Here is a 14,708-nt window from a genome sequence, read left to right on the forward strand (position 1 = left end):
ATCCGGAGCCGTGCTGGATAGGAAAGGCCATACCTGATACCATCTTGCCCACGGAGCAGCCTCTTCACTTCGTTGAAAGCCGATCTGGCCTGTGCGACACTCGGGGGTAGTCCGAGAAAATGGAGATGGCAGTCCCTTTAAACTTGAGTGGTCCGGATTCCCTGGCACGGCGCAGAATGTCAACACAGTCTTGGTGGTAGTGTAGTTTTGCCACGATGACTCGGGGTTTGCCGTCAGGTTTCCTTGCCTGCAGTCCTCTGTGCGATCTGTCTATCAAGACGTCTTTATCCATCTTTAAAGCTTCTTTTAGCAGTTTAGAGACCGCCGCTGGTGTGCTGGAGAGTGGGGTCTCTGGGACGTTTAGTATCCGAATGTTGTCCCGTCTCATTCGCCCCTCCATGTCGAGGCATTTCTCCCGTGTGTTGATAACCTCTGTCTCGAGTCTTCCCACTCTAGTTAGAAGTGAAGTCACGTCATCGGAGCATGAAGACAGCCCGCGTTCCATGTCGGATAGAGTTGTTTTCATCGTGTCCACCTCGGAGCGAATTGCAGAAGTGTTGTTAGCCACCTCCGCCTTCACTGCATGTAGCTCGGATTTGACGGATTCAAATTCCTCAGACAGGACGGACTTTAACTCCGTCCTAAGCAGGATAGCGATGTCCTTCTTCAGTGCCGTGAGGATTTCAGCTTTCATATCCGCGGACTCCATTTGGCTAGCTGGCCGAGGCGAGTTAGCGCTGATGCTAGCGGATGTTGAAACACTCGTACTCGGGGCTTCAGGCCCAGCTGTTGGGGATTCTCCGGGGAATTTGTACTTGTCGAATTTCAAACGCAAACTGTTGGCCATTGGCGTCACGCTTTCAAGTTTTAACTCAACTAAAATGAGAACAATAAACTTATAATAGTATTTTGTCGCCTTTTGAGGGTATAAAGTGCCAAATAAAACTTTTAAATTCAAGTTTCAGCAGAGCATGTCGTTTTGCTGCCTACTCCATGCTCGCTCACTAGCCAACCTCTGTTTTATCTCTTTTATCAATTGATTTCTGGAAAAGAAAAATTTTGAATTGATAAACAAACATCTGTTATTTCATATAAAAAATACTAGTATTGATAAAAATTAATTAATAATGGTTAAAAACAATACAATTCCAAAATGCTCAAGGGGTTCACAAACTTTCAAACAGCACTGTATGCAAAGTAGGCAATATCTAACTAATAATGCGCACCTTTTCAATTAAAAAACAAAAACAAAACTAGGTGTTGGAAATAGTTAAAAATTATTATTTCATTTCATCAACTTATGTGTCTAAAGATTTATCAAAACAGAATATGGATACAGCCTTCTTTACATTTTATAAATCAAAAAATACTATCAAAAAATAGTGATAACTTTTGGCATGTTTTAAAGAAGAAAATGTATCTGAAGCACTAAACTTTCCATAATCATTCCTAGCACAATTCTGAAGGTTATTACAGAAGGACTTGTTCATATGTTGGTTATTGTCTGATTTATGATACATTTTCTTCTTAAAAACATGCCGTAAAAGGCAACACTATTTTTTGAAAGTATTTTTTGATTTATAAAATGAAAAAAGGCTGTACCCATATTCTGTTTTGTTAAATCTTTGGACACATGTTATGCTCGGTTTACACTAGAGGACTTTTAAAAGACTTTGAAAAGACTGAAGACTGAAACCCTCTTACAGACAATCAACTCACTCACACCTGAAGACAAGTAGTCATTAGTTTTCAGTCACAGAGTGAGATTTTGAAAAGACAGGGGGTCTCATATTGCAAGACTACAACTAGATTCCTTATGAGATTAATATTATTTCCGCAAACGCGATAGTGATTATTTAATAAAAAAAAAGTTAATTCAATATTCCGAGCGGGGGACTTCCTTTAGTTATTTGACCATCTTTATTTGCTGATCTCGTCCCCCAATAACTTTAACTCCTAACCCTGTATTTTTTTTTGGGCATTTTTATGCTTTATTGATAGTGTAGAGACAGAGTTGAAATGGGGCAGAGAGGGGAGTGCCATGCAGAGAACAACTGCGGGCTGGAATCGAACCCGGGTCCACTGCTGGCCGAGGCCCATGGGGGGGGACGCCCTACCAACTGAGCTAAAGGCGCCCCCTTAACCCTGTATTTGACGGTAAAGTGTTAAGGTTGCACGGCTGTCAACCTGGTTCTCCAGCCGAGGCTTCAAGGAAAAAGTGTCCGAAATAAGTGCCTGCACAGGCGGACACAGGTCGCGACTAATGCCGCTCCTCCTGCGTAGTGCTTGGTGCATGCGAGAGTGTGACGGTGTTTACGTCATTTCGCTTGAGCCAACCCCTTAAAACAAACGATAATATCAAACATGTTTGATAATGTCGGAACGTCAAGACGGGAAGAAGACTGGCTGAAATCGGGTCGGATGACCACCTTACACCAAACGACTGAGATTACGGGCGCGCGCCACAACTCCAGCACGACTTCTGTGATTCCAGTTCGACATTGGAAGATTGTCTGCGACTGTCAAATCGTGTGAAAAGTCGTGTAGTGTAAGCCCTTAAGTTGTAAAAATGAAACAATGATTTTATCTCTGGCTATTTACAACATATAGTTTGGGGTTTAAAAAAAAAATTAAATGTACGCATAATTAGTTAGGTATTGCCACATTTGCATATTTATTCAAACATTTCAGATTTTTTTTTAATATAAAACATAATTGTTTTAATGTGAGTAATCAACAGTTTCTTGATGATCTCTATAAACATGTAACTCTATTCACCTGCAGTGTCTCTCCTCCATTACAGTAGCCTTTACTTTAAGAGGGGATAACCACTTAAAAGCTACCAATATAAAAGGTCTATCACATCAAAACCTCTTCTAGGATTGTATAGGATATAAAAATTCTAGAACTAGAATTTGCCCACCCAGCCATACATATGGTGACAGACCCTTAGCAGATTTTGGTCTGCCATGTTTAGATATGCTCTTGCGTCAAGGTGAAAATTATTTTAATTTCATTCAGCTGATGGTACAATGTATCCAATAAGATCACTGCACATTTAGGATTCATAGAAATTTAGACCTGATCCAGACCCAGGATTGATGGAGCAGAAAGCTACGTTCCAGTCCAAAGGACTGGCAAGAATGCAACACATTCTATGCCCTGGTATTTGTCTTACTACTACAACTAATAAAACGAGTTGACTGGAGATCGTTTCAATGACCCTGCAAATGTCTCCTAAAGCCATTTAGCCAGAGTTCTCTGTTTGAATTAGGAGTCTTGTATTGTGTTGTTGCAGTAATTGTTCAGACTGGCCTCCATGATGCTCGAATAAATAAAGTAATTTGCTGTGATGACTGCACATGGAAACCGTATTACACTCATTTATGCCAATACCCACACAGAGACAGGTGTGGGAATGTTACTTGTAGGGACTCGGTCTCAAATTGACATTCCTTTTTTGTCACTAGGTGTAGTATTATGTTGCTAAGTAACATGGATAATGCTACTCCCTCCAGTCATATTGCTGAAAGGAACTGAAGTGACAGCCTGGCATTGCTAACAGTGCAGCAGTTTTAGCAATGACAGGCTGTAACTAGACAGATCCATGCCGTTCACTAATAAAAACTCAAATCACTTCATAGGCTGAGATGTTCCTTCAATGAGAGGTATTTACTCTAAAAGAATTATACGGCTTGATCATGCACTGGCAAGTGGGTCTTTGTTTTCACTGCGTTGCTAGTTTGACAATCTCAATACACAACTTAATTTAAAAACAATTGCTCTTAAGGAATGAATAAAGCATCCATCCATCCATCCATCCATCATGTTCTTTTCAATGGTAAACGGTATTTAGAAGGATAAATTGATCGTTGTAGGCCTTTAATGGGATTTGTTAATAGAAAATTGACATCAGCCTTATCCTTTTATTGGTCTCTGCTCATTTCTTACATCCTCTCCGGGCTGGACAGCCACCCCAGTGGTGTAATACTTCTTCCTAGCCTGTGTTAAGTAGTGAGAGCTCCTCTCTCCCACAGGTAAAAGGCAATTCAATAGTGTTTTGTATTTACAGATAAAATGGTCAGTGTGTAAAAGATTATTCTCAGTAACATTCCTGAGTTTGACTGACCGTGATGGGATCCTATACCTGCTACAGTAAACTATTAACCCAACTGAACACAACACAAATGATAACTTTGGGATTCCAAGGGCTCCAATAACATCCACAATAATCAAGATTTTAAAGATCTCCTATTATACTACTTTTCTGGTCTTAATTTCTCATTAAAGAGGCCCTATTATGCTTTTTCAACTTTTATGTTGAAAAAGCATAATGTCCATGTTTACATTGTGTCAAATAATGACTTGCATTTAGACGTATTCCCTGCTGACCGTCTGGGGTGGCTGGGCAGAGCGCTAAACACTAGGGCAGCCGGTTGCGATTCACTTGTTCAAATTTCCGGGATTTATTACGTAGAAAATAAGGATTATTCCGTGTATGGTAATGCTGCAACGTGCTCAGGCACACTCCGGCCATGCCCCCACCTGCCTGCTCAAATCTGCCCTTGTGCCGCTGAAAGTGTTCCGGAACCAATCACAACGGAGTGGGGTTGGCAGGAGGGGGGCGGAGAAGCACAAAGCCCAGTGTTGACTTTGACATTCAGAGAATGCTGAAATCGCCCAGATGAGAGGAAGAGCTTCCCTAAAATCTACATGGTTTTTTGTGCTGTGATTCGTGTCAGGTTGCTCTATAGGAGTCATTAATGAGAAATTAAGACCAGAAAAGTAGTATAATAGGAGATCTTTAATGACTCCTATATAGCAACCTGACACGAATCACAGCACACAAAACCATGTAGATTTTCGGGAAGCTCTTCCTCTCATCTGGGCGCTTTCAGCATTCACAGTCAACACCGGGCTTCGTCCTTCTCCGCCCCCTTGCCCCCCTCCTGCCAACCCCACTCGTTGTGATTGGTTACCTACCGGAAGAATTTCAGCGGCACGCGGGCAGATTCGACTAGGCAGGTGGGGGCATGGCAGGAGCGTGCCTGAGCACGTTGCAGCATTACCATACATGGAAAATCCGGATTGATCTACGTAGATAAATCCCGGAAATTTGAACACGTGAATCACGACCGGCGTTCCTAGTGTTTAGCGCTCTGCACAGCCACCCCAGACCGTCAGCAGGGAATACGTCTAAATGCATGCAAGTCATTATTTGATACTTTAGTATGGTTAAACATGACTATAAATCATTATAACAATGTTTATAGGTCATAAAAGTTGAAAAAGCATAATAGGTGCTCTTTAAATCATTTGACCTTTGATAATACTGCCATTTTGAGGGCAAAACCAAGGGGACTTGTTTTTTCTACTACAAATTACCTCTTTGCTGTACCTTCATCTGTACTGACATAAATACATACAAAAGTCCTAAACAGATATCTTGGATAAAGTTTTATATCCAGCAGTGAGCTGGTTTCCAGCTATTTTAAAAAAGAGACATGGATGTGTTGTTGATCCATTGATCTAAACTGCCTTAACCAAATCCACAATCACCTTCCCCCAAAATAGAAGCTCTGCTTGTACTTGAAACTTTAAAAAGACAAACTATCAAATACTGATAAGTCCACTAAAATAACATGAAACAAAATGTAACGTAAGAGGAAGCATTTAAGAAAGTCCAGCAAGACACTTCCAATGAAAAAGTTGTTCAACAATGCCTGAGGCTAACCCATGTTTGAAGTCAGATGCCTGGTTCACCTCTCCACAGCATACAGTATAACTCGTTTAATGTCAACACTGCTGCAATGAGCTGGCTCACTCTTAACTATCTGTTATGGTAAAACAAACTACTTAAGTTTTAATCAACGGGTAAGCAAGGTATAAATACAAACAATATAGGTGAACATGTGGCAGCTGATATTGTAATAACTGCCCAATCATTTGAAACCATGTCATAGTGGAAGAAAACCGTCTTAGTTTGAAAGTGTAATGACACCTGTTGATGTGATGCACTTCCAGTTCATTATATTAATATTAAATTCTTGCAATAATACCTTGGGTACTGAGATAGAGGCATAACTTCAATCGTACTGGGTATGTTTGCTTTCAGTTTAAAATAGTTCAATGAGGATCATTTGACAATAAAGGCTAGTTTGTAAGAAGAGGAATGCATGAGGTGGAAGGAGGCGCTCTTTTCATTACTATGGGTAATGGGTAAGTAGGAATTTTGTGTCACACTAGGGTCTTTATGAAGTTCAAAGGTTTTGCATTATCTTGTAAAATATAGCATTCAGTGGAAAATACTATACTTAAATCTTTGGCATAAAAGGGTCATTATTTACACAGAACTTAAGCAGACAGTGGTTACACATATGACCACCTGTTATCATATGATCAGGTTGCCATATTTAGATTACAAGACTTCTTTCACAACTGAGCAACCCTCATCCACTGATGAAAGTGTTAGCTACAAGAATGATTTGATGATGCACTAATGCGCTAAACTAATAATATTTTAATATTCGTTTAACCGGTTGCCATTTCAACAGTTGACACCGCGGTACCTCTCTCTCTCTAAGTAAGGCAAACAATTTAACTTCTATCATGATTAGGGGTATTAACATTATTTATCACCTTTTCAAGTTCAATACACTATCAAACCATTCAGAAGTTCCATTTGACTAGGATTTGACAGGCTCACTGTAAGGCAGTTAAAACAGTATTGGCACTTACATGGGACCAAACAATCTCTACCAAGGAGGAGAGGAAGGCAGAACTTGGGATAGAAAAGGCATGCTCTCCATGGATCTCATGGAAATGTTGAGTGGGCTGGTTATATTCATAGCCACTGGGTGGGCCATATTCATGTGTGTTGTGGTAGGGATGTTGACGGAGGCCAAGTTGACGGGGCCGGTGATGGTGACAGGGTGCTGCAGGTTGAGCTGTGACGTGATGTTGACTGTGTTGGTGGCGATATTCATCTGAGCAGCGATGGTGACTGGATGGCTGGCAATGCCCCCACGGTTCAAGGCTGAGCTGATAGCTGCAGAGTTGGTGACTGGCGTAGTACTGCCCGAGTTATTGTGCACGTTATTGGCATCTGTGGTAACAAAAAGAGAAGAGTAAATTTAGGGCTGGTCAAGCTTGTAAAAACATACTCCCCCCTCCAAAACAGGGAAAGACAACAGCCTTCTATGCTCCTTGGCTGGTGTCACTGAAAAGATGTCAATATGTTATTCATACATTATGTCAACTATGGTAATATTTTTGAAGAAACCTACCTTTGTGAGAGTTGTCAATTAGGACTTGGAAGGAGTTATTTAAAATCTCTCCTACCGTCAACTCACCTGAGGGGTAAATTCAAAAAGCAGGATCAATAGACTAACCAGCTAACTGGCCATTTCTGAATTTGAAAACTTTCATTTTAAACAGTAAAACATTATGGAGGACATCTTGAGCTCTGTATATTTCTAAGGCTGGATACACTCTACACTGCAGGACTGCCAATTTGACCATCACAGGGTCACATTAACTTGTCTCACAGAGGTCTGGCTGTTTGCTCTGTAATTTCTGAGCCAATATCAAACAGTTTTGGTATTATATTTGGTAGTTTTATAGAGTAGGTGGCTGAACAGGCCAATTTATCATTCTTGTTTATAGTCGAGGCAGAAATAGCAGTTATGTGATACAAGATGACCTCTGATGATAGGCCAGCTAGTGTGCATCTAGCTTAAGTGTTATGGTCCAGTGTGTGGTTCATTTAAATGTTCTACTGATCCTGCTTCATGAAATCTAACCTTACATGAGCACAACTCTATCTTTAAAACAGAAGAACCATGATTATAAAAATCCTCAGAGAAGATGCTTGCTTCTGTACTTGGGTGACATGGTATATGAAGAAAAACTGGCCACGTATGTTTTGCAGGTTATAACTGAGTGTTTGGAATTTTTGCTACTTGCTACTGTATTACCTTTTCGTGGCCCTGAGTGGTTCCACTGCCAGTCACTTATGCCTATTCAAAAATACAGACACATATTTGGTTACAAGAACACAGGGCAGTAGAGCTATCATTTGGGAGTCAGCTTTAACATTTAGTAGGGGTGTAACGATCCATCGATGTAGATCGATCCATCGATTGATTTGCGAACGATCCAACTGCATCGATGTAACATCGATGCAAATTGATGTAGTATATGCTTTTATTTTGACAATGTCCTTGCCCGGGTGTTTGTGACACTATTTCCGCCAGACCGTACCAGGCTTTTCTCGTTTGTGTATAATTATCAAAGTTCATTTCGGACACTAAAATCCATCGGTAACAGACCTGTCGGTGTTTGCACCATGGGGAGCTAGCGGTGCAGTTCGGCTGTTATTATCCCCGCGGGCTGTCCAGCACAGAGCTGTCTGGCTTGCAGTGTAAAGTCTGATTTATAGTTGTGCGGCTTTGCGCCTCTGCGTTCTCTGCTGGGTAGCACGGACACCGAACGTTCTCATGAACCGTTGGTAGTAGTTTCGCCCGTGTCGCAGATTGCACACTGTACTTTTGATGTAAATCGGCGAAATCCGTTGCTAAACAAATGAAAACTGGAAGATTGAGTTTGATGATAATGAGGAAGAGCTTGTGTGCTGTTAAAATCCCTCCTTGTTGCTTTGATGCCCAATCAAACCTCTGCGGCGTCTGCGGCATCTGGCGCATAGTAAAAATGTTCAGTTGGTACGCGACGCGGCTCTGAGGCCACCGCACAGGCTCTCTGCGGCTCCGCGGAGGCTCTGCGCACGCGGTACCGCACAAGTATAATTCAGGCTTAAAGTTCCAAGAATGCGCAGCTCGGCGAGTAGAGTCTAGCTGCAGCCCCGGAGAACAATATTGAGTCGGGGCGGGAGTACTGAGTCGGGGCGGGAGTACTGTGTCGGGGCGGGAGTACTGTGTCGGGGCTAGTAGCCTATCGGTCTGCGGTCTTTTTTATTGTTTGACGTGACCTTCTCAAGATGGCCGCCGAGGTGTTCCGTTAGCCGAGTGGAGCTAGTGCCGTGGCTAATCTAATGTTCCGCCCCGACACAGTACTCCCGCCCCGACTTAGTATTGTTCTCCGGGGCTGCAGCTGGATACTATTGAGCTCGGCTGCTCTTTCAGCGGCGAGAAGCTCCTGCGCTCCCCGGGGCGGTCACCCTCTCCACGGGGTGAATTTACGAGCTACCGCAGCCTCAGCCTCAGATAGCTCTATTAGGCTAATGAGCTAAGCTAGCGAGGAATCCACCAATTCAGTCCTGTGCCCTGAAACCCCACACGGCCCAAAACTACTCAAATGTCACTCCAAGCATTGTTTACTGCCGCTACACCTTAAGATATGAATAATAGTAAGAGATTGAAATATATTAATCTTATGAAAGATATTAATCTTATGAAGGATATTAATCTTTCAATCAAATCATTAAAGCTAATATTTTTTTTGCTGTATTTTACATATATAGAGGTATTTTATAAGGAAGTCCCCTTGACATTAAATACGATGTCATCAAAAAGAGGGAAATGGCCGAGGTAGCAGCTTAAGTCTGTTAATTTTAAGATCTTTAGTGTTCAGAATGCATAACAATGGATGAAAATTATACAAACGATTAAGAAGGCTATTCTATTATCAACATGTATTGTTGTTAGATAACGAGATAGGCCATCTTGTGTTAAATGGGCATATAATATCGTCTCATATCGATCACAGGTCCCTGAATCGAAATCGTATCGCAGCAGATTTTAGATATCGGCAAATATCATATCGTTGTCTAATGAATCGATGTAATATCGTATCGTGATGAAAGCAGCGATTTACACCCCTAAGTCAGTTAGCATGGTCAAGTCCTGTGCACGTGGGATCCAGTTGCAGAGTGGCAGAGATCAGCTTCAACATAAAAAGAACGTTTCCTGTCTGGGTCTTTTATTCTGCAGTATTTCCATTAAAATGCATAATATCGGCGATGGTATAATAGAGCAGAAGTCATCTATTGTTCATTATTGTAGAGTCTATTTAAAGGTGAAGTAAGTGGTTTATTTATATTAATAAAAGTGTTAAATCGCTCTTTATTCATACAGTAATCACTTACACCAGGGGTTTTCAAAGTGTGAGAGAGTGAGCCCCCCCTCAGAGAACAAATGTCAGCGGAGCCCCCCCCCCCAATTTTTTTTCTAAATCCCTGTTTTGAAAGATCTTTTAATTATTTTACAAATTTAAACATATTTTTGAAACATTCTAAAAAAATGTTTAATACATTTTAACATCTAAATCCAGTGTTTTAATCCTGCTTCCTTTAAGCATGGATAGTAGTGACTGAGTGTGCAGCGGAGTGAGAAAGAGTTAAATGTCATTCACACATCCAGTGTTTTTTTGCTAGTGCCTCCAATGTCCTGCTGGAGGAAAATAGTAGCCAGTGGAGAACCAGACCCTCCTAGCGGGGTCCGGGGGTATGCCCCCCCCCCCGGGAGATATTTTTTCACATTTTTAAAGTGAAATGCATGAATCTGGTGCATTTTGAGAGGAAAATTAAGAGGCTAAATATGAGGAATTTTGTGTGAACAAATAATTTGGAGACACTGGGTCTGATGAATTAGAAGCTATTGAAGAAAGACATGAATTTTCCATAAAAATATTAATTTAAAATAAAAAGAAATTGTGCAGGGTCCTCTGGGTTGGGCTTGGCGGTCTTTTTCTTTAACAAGATCTATTTCTCTGTAATATAATGAATGCATTTAAATGCAGTAAGAGGAACGAAGCAGAAGAACTCTTGTCCAGCTATGCCGTGATCTTAATATAAACACACAAACTCAAAAAAAAAAAATATATATATATTTTTTTGATTTTTTTTTTTCACATATTCATCCGCGCCCCCCCTGCCATAACCCCGCGCCCCCCCCCCACAGTTTGAAAACCACTGACTTACACGATGTGCGCATTTCATATCTCAAAATCCTTCCCAATGTCTGTTTTGATGGTTTTTATCATGTTTTATCCTATATGTCCATGGTTTTATCACACTTATGGATCTGAGATGATGCTAGATAACTTGCTGCTCGAAGACCGCAGTGCATTAATGTGGTGACGTAGGGACGAGCGAGGGGACTGCTAATTGCAGTAACTGACAGGAAGTTAGCTAAAACAACCATTCCGCTTACAGCTCCTTTAAGCAAATTGTCCATTTCAACAAGAAACGTGGAGCAGGAGAGACACATTGTGCCTATGGTAGATTGACATGAGATATTGAAAAGGTTTACAATCCTGCTCTAGGAGGCTCTGTGATACTTTGTTTATTTACCATCATTTCTAATAACTTCCTCAAAAAAAGGCTTTATCAGTGTGCTTCTGAGACCCCAAAAATAAATGACATAGACGGCGCTATTGCTGGCGGTATAGAAGAACATTTGGAACATTAGAAAACAAGATTCTGCAGCACACCAGGACTGTCTGGGAAACTGTTCTGGCGTCCCCGAGCACGCAACAACTCAAGTGTGAGCACAACTGCAACAAGACATGGAAGGCATTTCTTTATTCAGCCCTTCTCACCCTTTACCCATATGCACATCACACTGATCAGGAGAGCAGGCAAAAGGGTCTCCTTTATTGAAAAATATTCTAAAAATTCATAAAAGTAGGCACACGTTTACTTCTCCAACAACTTATTGCACATAAGATGACGGAAGTGTACTCTTCTTCACCCGGACGGACAACCTGAAAACATAATGCCTTTGGCTATTGCCGAAGTGGGGGAATAAACAAATTCTAAGGGAAACCCTCACAGTTCAATCTTGTTTAATGTTAAGGTATTAAACTGAAAAGGTGAGCAAAGGAGTATTGAGATTTCAGATTAGTAAAGGAGACATGTGGCCTACCTTTATTGTTACATTGGTTGCTGAAGCTGGCTTGGCCGTGCGTCTTGAGGTGACTTGTGATGTAGGCAGCACTAAGCATTTTGCCACAGATGTTGCAGGTCACTTTGCCTTCATGCCTGATCATGTGGGAGCGCAGTCTGTCTTTGGTTGCGAAGGCAGAGGTACAGGCCTGGAACAGAAATACATTATTTTCCTCCTTTTAACACCTGGGGAATCGAACCATCTCATTGGAAATAGTACATGAGCAAAAGCGCAAATGTAAGCCCCTTGCTTGGAACATTTTAAAGACTATAAAATGCTTTGATATGTACAACAGCCAAAAGACTAGAGTAGCTGCGCTTAAATGTGTTGATAGGTAAGCGAAGCCTGAGCTTGAAATCTGTTCACGAGTGACCCACACATTAATGCATTAAAAACTTGTTCATTTAACCGATAAGAACTGTAAAACTGCTACAAACCAACTGATTGTCTGCAGCTAATGTTATATAATTCCATCCGGCCTTAAAGGTACGAACACACTGCACTCCGCGGCGGTTGGCCGCTCGAATCGCAGGTTCCGCGCTGCTTGATCATATTGGGTCATATTGTGTCCGCCGCCCGACCAGAGTAGCCTTCTCCTACTCTGGGGATATGCTGGCGCTGGTGCTAACCGGTGCTGAGAGCACCAGTCTGCTGTGCTGATGGTGCTTTACCCAAGCTAACCGGTGCTAACTTGGTTCATAAAGCAAAACTGATAGCTGTACACAGCAGGCAACAGACACATATGCTATTCACAGAACTTATGGGAGGAAACTGTGACTATTATGTTGTCATCCATCTTAATTTCCTCTGTCAGTCGTCCCGAAGCGAGTGACGTCGGGAGGAGCTCAACGCTGATTGGCTATCGCGGCGCGGCCGGCGACAAAAAGTTCAATATTTTCAACTTCTGCGTGAACCGCTCGCCGCTGGCCGCCCATTCGCGCAGCGGGGCGCAAAATACATTGACTTTCTATGTAAACTCGCCGCGCGGCGGTGTGCAGTGTGTTCGCACCTTAAGAGTGCTCAATGATGTTGTTCATTATGCATCAATAATAAGTCTAAACTTGAAGAAAATATGAAAGCAATATGCAGAAAGAAGACAGTCATGTCTCTTACCGTTACTTGGCACTTAAATGGTCTCTCTGAGGAATGGACATGCTTGACGTGACAGCTTAGGTGATCAGGTCTGCAGGGGGAGTTGAAGAGAAAAAAATTATAAATCACTCAGCTTTACTATAAATGCATAATTTCTTTCACACAACAGATTAAAGATGTAAATAAATCAATATCAGCGATGGTAGTATGTTCGACCATGGTTAACACTAGAACCTCCGCACTGTGTTCCACACCGCAGCTCGTCCGGATCAATTGACAGCAGAGTGCTGTCAGATGAGACGGACAGAGAGCGTTGAAGGGATCCTCCGCCTCAAAACATGTCAACATGTGGAAAAATTAATGAATAATCAATTTAAGCTTACCTTAAAATAAGTGTGCAATGTTACTGTTTATTGAATTTAGGATTTTAGCTAATTTTGACCGTCTGTTTTCATTGATATAGGCAATATTATATCTATTTTCAGTTTCATTACTGACCCACCACGAAACGTGATTAGCAGGGCTGGCCCGAATTATTCGAATATCCGAGTATTCGTTTGTTAAATTAGTATTCGGAGCTCAATTCAGTATTCGGGATATTCGTTTTATTTTTTAACTTTTTTTTTCAATTTTATTTTTTGCAAAAGTACCTCAAACTGCAACATATTTAGTCAGAACATAATAATTATATACACAAGTTAAACAACAATTGTAAAATACACATTAGACGTTAATTTAATATATGATCAAATAATTTGAACTTTGCCCTAGTTGGCCGCTGTCATGGTCGCTGTCCTTTCAGAACGCAACCGGTGATATCAGCTCTAGGCTACGTGATGTTACCAGAGCGAGGCAAACTAAAAGCGGCACCAAGCGCAGTAGGGAGAGAGATATGGAGGAAGAATAGAGTATGTGTTCCTCTTAACTCTATACCACAACATTAGCGCAATTTTGGAAGGAAAAGTAGCCTAATGCTTGGCGTAATGCTAACGTTAGCTTACCTTAGCTGTTTGTTTACGTTCCTAATGCAGCGCTGCTATCGCCCATCATCAACAGTGACTTGCTTGCTTCATGGGAATACGCGGTCAATAATGGATATATTATGGACACAAAAGACTATCAATATTGGATATTTGTATGGATTTACAGTGGTTGACACTAACGGTTGCCCGCTTGCCCGGGGCAACTGAAAATAATGTTTGGGCAAGTTGAGATTGCTTCTTGGTTGCCCAGACGGGAAAGTGGATTTTAGAGGGTTTGTCTGTAGTCTAGGCTATGTATTCATGTGTTTTACAGTCTGCAAAAAAAAAAATTCCAGCTAACTCACAAAATAGATCGGCTATATTCGCAATTGAGCAGCAGCATCACGGTCGCTCTTTCGCACTCGATCTCTCTATCTCTATCTCTCTCTCACACACACACACACACACACAAACACACACACTACACACACACAAACACACACACTACACACTACACACAGCCTGTGTGCACGCAGTTTCGCTGTCTACGTTCCGAAAGCTGGCTCTATCCTACGGACCTGGTTCCGCTATATTCAAAACCCAGAAATTAATAACGTTTGAGCTTATCGATACCGCTATGGAGTCCAGTAGGCTAGGTCACATTATATGATTTTAAATATCGAGTCGGGTCATCTTCATCTAAGGCCTACTTCAGCGTATTATTCCATCACTGGACCGCATCATGGACTGT

The 14,708-nt window shown here is 41.6% G+C and overlaps 1 protein-coding gene across 2 annotated transcripts in view; it reads right to left on the reverse strand.

Moving 5' to 3' along the window:
- Positions 1 to 5,313: 5,313 nt before the first annotated feature.
- Positions 5,314 to 14,708, reverse strand: part of LOC307248789 (vascular endothelial zinc finger 1-like) — a 52,271-nt gene continuing 42,876 nt past the window's right edge. The window contains exons 3-7 of one of the 2 annotated variants that reach the window (XM_080025299.1): positions 13,017 to 13,086; positions 11,883 to 12,051; positions 7,977 to 8,018; positions 7,287 to 7,352; positions 5,314 to 7,105 (exon numbers count right to left, since the gene is read on the reverse strand). In XM_080025299.1, the coding sequence (XP_079881425.1) occupies positions 6,756 to 7,105; positions 7,287 to 7,352; positions 7,977 to 8,018; positions 11,883 to 12,051; positions 13,017 to 13,086 (697 nt within the window). In that variant the 3' untranslated portion in view covers positions 5,314 to 6,755. The remainder of the gene's footprint in view (positions 7,106 to 7,286; positions 7,353 to 7,976; positions 8,019 to 11,882; positions 12,052 to 13,016; positions 13,087 to 14,708) is intronic. The other variant, XM_080025300.1, reaches the window with a different exon arrangement.

The sequence above is a fragment of the Ammodytes marinus genome (assembly GCF_949987685.1).
Source record: "Ammodytes marinus genome assembly, chromosome: 3".
NCBI lineage: Eukaryota > Metazoa > Chordata > Actinopteri > Uranoscopiformes > Ammodytidae > Ammodytes > Ammodytes marinus.